This window comes from Struthio camelus, chromosome 34 (genome assembly GCF_040807025.1).
Source record: "Struthio camelus isolate bStrCam1 chromosome 34, bStrCam1.hap1, whole genome shotgun sequence".
Classification (NCBI taxonomy): domain Eukaryota; kingdom Metazoa; phylum Chordata; class Aves; order Struthioniformes; family Struthionidae; genus Struthio; species Struthio camelus.
In genome coordinates this window covers 1,264,170-1,270,575 of record NC_090975.1, presented here as the reverse complement: position 1 = coordinate 1,270,575, position 6,406 = coordinate 1,264,170, and the positions used below count along the sequence as shown (strand labels likewise).

General features: G+C 62.7%; 1 protein-coding gene across 2 annotated transcripts; it reads right to left on the bottom strand.

Annotated features, from left to right (window-relative positions):
* Positions 1 to 366: 366 nt before the first annotated feature.
* LOC104144007 (proline-rich protein 36-like) lies at positions 367 to 5,769 on the bottom strand. Of its 2 annotated transcripts, XM_068923576.1 has the most exons (6): positions 5,195 to 5,769; positions 4,728 to 4,856; positions 2,371 to 4,356; positions 1,482 to 2,195; positions 829 to 898; positions 367 to 625 (listed from the first exon to the last, which is right to left on the bottom strand). In XM_068923576.1, the coding sequence occupies exons 1-6, from the start codon at positions 5,270 to 5,272 to the stop codon at positions 513 to 515; spliced, it is 3,090 nt and encodes a 1,029-aa protein (XP_068779677.1). In that variant the 5' UTR covers positions 5,273 to 5,769; the 3' UTR covers positions 367 to 512. The 2 variants fall into 2 exon arrangements, with proteins under 2 accessions (XP_068779677.1, XP_068779678.1); XM_068923577.1 differs by lacking the exon at positions 829 to 898 and having other exon boundaries at positions 558 to 625.
* Positions 5,770 to 6,406: the final 637 nt, after the last annotated feature.

The following is a 6,406-nucleotide window of genomic DNA, read 5'->3' as shown; positions in this document are numbered from 1 at the left end:
ACAGAGAGGTCAGTGTGGCCAGTGGATGGGGTAATGGCGTGCAGGAAAACTCTCTAGGGACTCTTGGAAGCTGTTGTGAGAGGTGGCTCCCCTCCCGAGAGAGAAAACCCACCCTTGCTTGCTCCTGCCTTAGGATAAGCAGCTCTCCCCTACAAGCCCGCCTCCAGCTGAGCACAAAGGAGCACTCCTTCAGGGAGAGACCTCCACAAGCCCCCTCCCACCCCAGCTCCTCTGTGACTCTGGGAGTGCTTGCTGGGGTTTCTCTCCCGGCCTGGCTGCCTTCATTGGCAGTGCCTGCACTAGTCTGTGTCCTGAGATGTACCTGACACCAAGTAACAGAGGGGGAAAAAGCTTCCGAGGGTTTTATTCAAAGCAGAAAAGAGGCTACGGGACACGAGGCGGCAGCATTTCCGTAGCAGCCAGGAGAGAGTCTCCGTTGCTCTCGCTCCTTGCTCTGCGCCAGCCCCTGTCTCAGGGAGATGTCTGACAGTTACGTCCTGGGGCTGTTCCTCTCAGTGCGCCGTGACGCAGCAGCAGCAGAAAGCTCTGCGCAGAGCCCGAAGCGCTGTCCTGAGCCGCGAGGGCCATCTCCTGGGAGCTGCGTTGTCCGGGAGGGTGGCTATGCCTGTGGGGGAAGGAGAGCCATGGGCGAGGGGCTGCGTGGGCACAGGGCAAGCACTGCCTGCCCCCCACCACCAAGGGCTTTCCCGAGGGCTCATGGCCTTTGCATGGCTGGCCCCGAGTGCTTCCTGCTGCCAGCCTCAGTGCTGCTCCCTGGGCTGGGACAGGCTCACCTTTTCCAGAACATCTCTTGACTTGGGTACGTACCTGGGTCAGCCTCTGGCGTGTGCCTGAGGGAAGAGGATGACTTTTCCTCCTCATTGGGCTCACCTGCAACCTGCATGGGGGGGGGGGGGGGGGAGCAACAACACCCAGCTGTGTGATCTCGGCTGGTGATGCTCAGGGGGCTGGTGGCCCAGGAGGTAGAGGGGGAAAGGGTTTGGGGTGGGGGGATGCTGTGAATGGCCGTGAGGACCAGGGGAAGGGACGTGCAGCTGGCATGGCGAGGGGACGAGGCTTGTGTTGGGGCCGTAGCAGCAGGGCTGGGCTGGGGCCCGCAACAGTCAGGGGGGAACGGAGGTGTCCAGGTGCGTGGCAGAAGGGGCCTGGCTTGCTGGGTGTGGGAGGGGGCTGCTGCTGGGGCTGCCCCTTCCCTCCTCTCTCAGCATCCAGGCCCCAGGGCTGAACGCAGTGCCGGGGGTGGAGGGGCCGTCAGCCGTGTGCCTTTGGCGCTTGGAAACAGAGAGGAGCAGGCCCCTTCCCTGTGGGACACAGTGCAGAGGGCAAAGGGCTGGGGGTGACAGATGGGTGACACGGGCAGGGGAACCCATGGCATGGGGCAGCTCTCCACACCCACCCTGCACAACCCTCACACAGTGGCTCCCTTTGACGGTGGTGCCAACAATGTGCTCCTTGCTCACCTGGTGAGGAGGGCCTGCGGCCAAAGCAGAAGCTTCTGCTTTGGTTTCTTTGGGCAACGGTTGTTCGCGAGGTGGGCTGTGGCTCTCATCCCAAGGGCCTCCGGGCAAGTGGGAGGCCTCTGGAGCAGCTTCTGCAGGAACCAATGAAGGGAGAGGTGCATTTTCCCCTGCACCCAGAGGGTCTCTGGCTGTGGGGGTGGCCTCTGCCTTTGTTCCTGTGGTTGCTGATGGGGCGAGAGGCACGCTGTCGCCCGCAGCCTGAAAGCCTCTGGCCAAAGGAGATGCCACTGCCTCGGCTCCCCTGGGCACTGCTGAGGTGAGAGGTGTGCTCTGCAGGTCACCGGCTGCCTCCGTGGCAGCGTCTGCGGCCTTGACGCCAGGCGAGCAGGGCACCTCCTTGTGGCATGCCTGCGTGTCTGCCAGGAGGCTCCTGAGGCTCGGTCTGACCCAGGTCATGCACAAGGCAGAGTTTTTCTCCAGCTCCTGCCATTGCAGAGGCTCTTCCGCAGCGTCCTCTTCCTCATCGCTCCAGTCCGCTTGCTCTTGCTGCGGTGCTCCCAGGACTCTCTTTGCGCGTCGCACCTTGCGCTCCCTCTCGGGGGCATGGGCGTAGAGCCGCTCCAGCACCTCCCACTTGGAGCTCGCGTCCTTGAGGAGCTCCACTCGCGTCAGCTCCGGCTGCCACAGGTTGTAGAAGGAGTTTCTGGCACAGAGCTGAAGCGAGAGAGGGAGATTTGTGAAGGGAGCTGCTTTTGGCCACCAGGACATGCCCTGCGGGACGCTGCCACTGACGCAGCACTGGGACAATCAGGGTGTCCCAGCGGAGAGCAGCGGCTGGCCCCAGCGCAGGGAGGGTTCCCACCTGGCCCAGCCCATCCTTTGCACTCACCTCCCTGGGTCTGACATTGAGGGACCCTGATGCTGTCAGGGAGAAACGTTTCCCCTCGGCCTCCTGTTCGTGGCCCTCGCTCTCCTGGGGGCTCTGCTCCTTGCCCTTGAGACAGGCTTCTCGCAGTTGGGCCAAGCTCTGCCCGGTGCGGGCCAGGCAGCTCCTGTTGAGCTCCTCCAGCGGCTCTGTTTTGATGGAGAGCACTGCGAGATACTGCGAGGTGTTGTCGGGGTGCACACGCAGCGGCTTGCCTCGAATGCGAGGCACGATGTGCAAAGGCTCCTGTTTTCGTCCCCCGCCTGCAAGTGGCCAGCCATGTCTGGGGCTTGTGTCATCAAGACAGCTCAAGGCTGCCAACACGAGCGCCACCAGTGCGTCCTTCAGAGCTGCAGCAGGCAGTGGTGTCCCTGGCCCATGGCCCCTGCCCAGGGGAGCTAGTGCACCGGCCCCAGTGATCTTCCTTTTGCCATCAGGAGCGTGGGCATCAGGCCCTGGCCGAGCTGCGGCGGCTGGGCTTGTACCATGCTCTCTGGGCTGTTTCTGGGCTGCGCTTGCCAGTGTTGCTGGGGCAATGGTACGTGCCAATGTCCTTTGTGGCACGGCTGCCCTGAACTCCTGGCCACGTCTGGGGCTTGTGTCATCAGGACGGCTCAAGGCTCCTGCTGACAGGAGCGCCAGGAGGGCAGCCTTCAGAGCTGCAGCCGGCAGTGCGGGGCTGTGCGGGGCAGGTCTCTGGCTCTCAGCCCTCATTTTCATGAGCATATCTGCAAGGGTGCTCTGAAGCAAGCCAGCAGGCTCGGGCCAGGAAGACGACGTGGACTCGGGTGGGGCCATTTCTCTGTGGGAGCTGGCAGCGATGGCTTTAGCAGAGGTGGGTGGTACGTCTGCGAAGCGGGGCCTCGTGAGCTGAACGTCCTCTGAGACACCTTTGGGCATCCTCTCCCACTGCAGGCCTTCATCCGGGGCACGAGAGGCTGTTTCTCCTTGGCGCGTCTCAGCGCGGGGCACTTGCCTTTGGGGAGGCCTGTGGCCTCGCCGTTGGGACGCTGAGCACTTGCTTAGCACCAAGTCCTGGCTGTGCGCCATGGTGTGCAAGCATTGTGCCTTGAGCTGGTGGGCACAGGCATCTGGGGGAGCTGCGAGCAGCTTGCTCACAAGCTCCTGGCACACTTCTTGGGCACTTCTGGAAAAAGCCACCCCCAGCAGGGACTCTGGCAGCTTTGCCTCTGTCAGGCGGGTTGACCCCCGCTCCTTGCATGCTGGCATGCCTCGCATCTCCCTTTGAGGAATGGTCTGTGCTCCCGGGACAAAGCAGGAGCGTGTGCTGAGCTGCCGGCTTTTCGCAGGAAGAGTTGTCCTGGCACCAGCCTCTCGCAACATCCTTGCTTTTCCCAGGGCTGATCCGGAAGAGGCAGGCCTGGGCTCAGGCAAGCAGCGGGCACGCTCTTGAGTTGCCCGGCGGGGAGCCCGAGCTTCCCGCTTGGCTTTGTGAAGGGCAGGCAAAGGCAGATGGGGTGGCAGGAGCTCTTCCTCTTCCAGGCTCTGCCCACAGTGCAGAGCCATCGCAGCAGCTCTAACAGGCAGGAAGTGTGCCGTGGCAGCAGCTTGGCTGGGATTTGTAGCCAGCCTCTCTACTCGCTTGCTCACACTCTCCAGATTTCTCCTTGCCACACCTTGGGTGCCCAGGGCATTGGCCCTGCGTCTGGAAGAAGATCTGCAGGAGGCTTCCCGAGCAGGCAGCTTGCTTCGACATGCGGATCCTGGTGTTTTAGCTGCAGCTGCAGAGGCCTGCAGGCCTGCCTGTGCCGGCCTAGCTGCCTTGGCTGCGAGAGGTGGTAAGCGGGGCGGATGCGCTGTCTCTGCTCTTGCACAAGTGCTGCCGGGCAGTGTCTCCCTGCGCCGCAGAGGAGGCGCCTTTGGCAAACCAGCAGAGGGATGAAGAGCTTGCATCGTGACGAGAACATCCGTGACAGTGTCCTCGGCCATCTGTCATCAAAGCCCACGAGAAACGCCCAGTTACTGCTGTCCTTTTCCCCTACCCTCCATCCGGCCCGCATGCAAACTTCCTGCCACCCCGGAGGCCCGCAACAGCAGCAGCTCTCTCCCTCGCAGGCAGCTGCTGCCCTGCTCCCAAAGGCTGGGTGGGGAGAGGGCTCGTCCCCATGGGGCAAGAGATGGGCAAAGGCAGCTCCCTGGAGGACCCTGTGGCATGTCCTTGCAGCGTGCTGCGCAGAGCAGGCAGTCAACCTGCCGGGAGCCAGAGACCTCCTGGTCTCTCCCAGCACTTCCCACCTGCTTCTGGGCAGCTACGGTCAGGCAGGCAGAGCCTTTGGCACCGTTGTTGCTCAGCTCTGTACCTTTGCAATGATGTGTTCAGAGGCTCGCGAGCTTTGTTGGCCGGGAAGCAAAGGCCACCTGTCCCTTTGGTGGGACGAAGTCGGGGTCCAGCTGCGCCTCATCGCTGTGTGCAGCACCTGCTGGCCCACCTGCGGGGGGAAGGCGGCACATGATGGGGGTGGTTGCATTGGTACAAGCAGCCCCTGAAGCACAGGAAACCCCAGCCCCAAGTCAAAGGGAAGCTCATGGCCAGGCACGGCGCAGCTGCGCTTGGCCCAGAGCTGCTCTCTGACCCGCAGCACAGAGCTCACAGGCTCCATTTTCAGCCTTGCAGCATCCCGGTCAGTGTGCACCAGCAGTTAATACCCCCAGGACAGAGAAGATCATGCTTGGCTGTCTTGCCCCACCTCCCCTTCCCCTCCGTCCTCGTGCTCTCCCCCAGCTCCCATCCCTGCTGCCTGCCTCTGCCTGCCGCCCCACCGCTCACCTTGCTTCTGCGCTGCTGTGTGCCAGGGAGCCCGTCCATGGGCTGGGAGTAGGCGTTCGCCTGCCACTCCTTGTCCATCTCCAGGATCTGCTCCTAAGGGACCTGCCACTCTGGCACTGAGGGGAGCTGCTCCCTCCTGATCGAGCTGCTCTCCTCAGAGTGCGGGCCCCGGGGGACTCTGGCCCCAGCACAGTCACCACGAGCACCGCCCCATCACAATGGCCTTGGGGGCATGATGCCACCGCCATCACAAAGCCCTGGCCGTCACCATGGGGACCCCCATGACCATGGCCTAGCAGGCACCCATGAGGGCCCCCATCACAATGCCTTGGTGGTGACCTTGGGGACACCCGCATCACAATGCCTTGGCGGTCACCGTGGGCACCCCCATCACCATGTCTTTGCCTCCAAGCCTCTGGTGCCAGCTTCTGAGCACTCCTGGCAGCTGGCATCTGTGGCGCAGGATGGATTTGCCTCTGCACAGCTCTCCGCTCCCCAGGCCTTGCAGAGGCGGCCCTTCTTCACGCCCTCTACTGCAGACAGCCACTACAAGGCCACCCGTCTTGGTCGGCCAACTAATCCTCACCCTTACACTCTCATCGTCCATCTCTACGCAGAGCTCCCCGCATTCCCCCTGCTCGCTCACAGAAAGACCCACTGCCCCTCCCCGCCTTCCCAGCGGGGCCTTCCAAGAGAGCCTGCATCCATCCACTGCAGCATTCCAAGCATGGCAGCCCCGTCTCCATGACCCCAGTGACACTGCAGGCCTGGAGCTGCACACAGGCTCCTAAGTCCTCCTGCCTGTTCCCCAGGCTGTGGGCATTAGCCTACAGGCATTGGGAGAGGTGCCCAGCTGTGCTGATTTCCCAGAAAAGGTGGGAGAGTTTTCCCCACTCTTCTTCTCTAAGCACTTCCTCCTTTGCGTGCATACACTGCAGTGGGCTCCTCCAGGGATTCTTGTCTCCCCATCACCCCACACCTTTTCCTTCTCCTCCCAGGCCAGTACTTCCTCCCTCCTTTGTGCATCATCCTCTCCCCTCCAGCACTCTCAATTTGGGCGCTCCTCAGCCACCAGCTTGGCCACCAGGTTGACCACCTGGTTGGCACATGGGGACAGTCTCCTTCCTAATGAAGTGTGACAACCCGCAGCCTTGTTCCTTCGCTGCACGCTCACCTTCACATCCTCCTCCTGCTGCCTGTAACCCCAGGCCA

What these genes read in the sequence shown, in the direction of transcription:
- LOC104144007 (XM_068923576.1), bottom strand. Translation starts at nt 5,272, where the DNA reads ATGGACAAGGAGTGGCAGGCGAACGCCTACTCCCAGCCCATGGACGGG. An exon ending in CCGCAGGCCCTCCTCACCAG is followed by an intron (nt 899 to 1,481) that starts GTGAGCAAGGAG and finishes CCCCCCATGCAG; the next exon opens with GTTGCAGGTGAGCCCAATGA. An exon ending in CACGCCAGAGGCTGACCCAG is followed by an intron (nt 626 to 828) that starts GTACGTACCCAA and finishes CTTCCCCCACAG; the next exon opens with GCATAGCCACCCTCCCGGAC.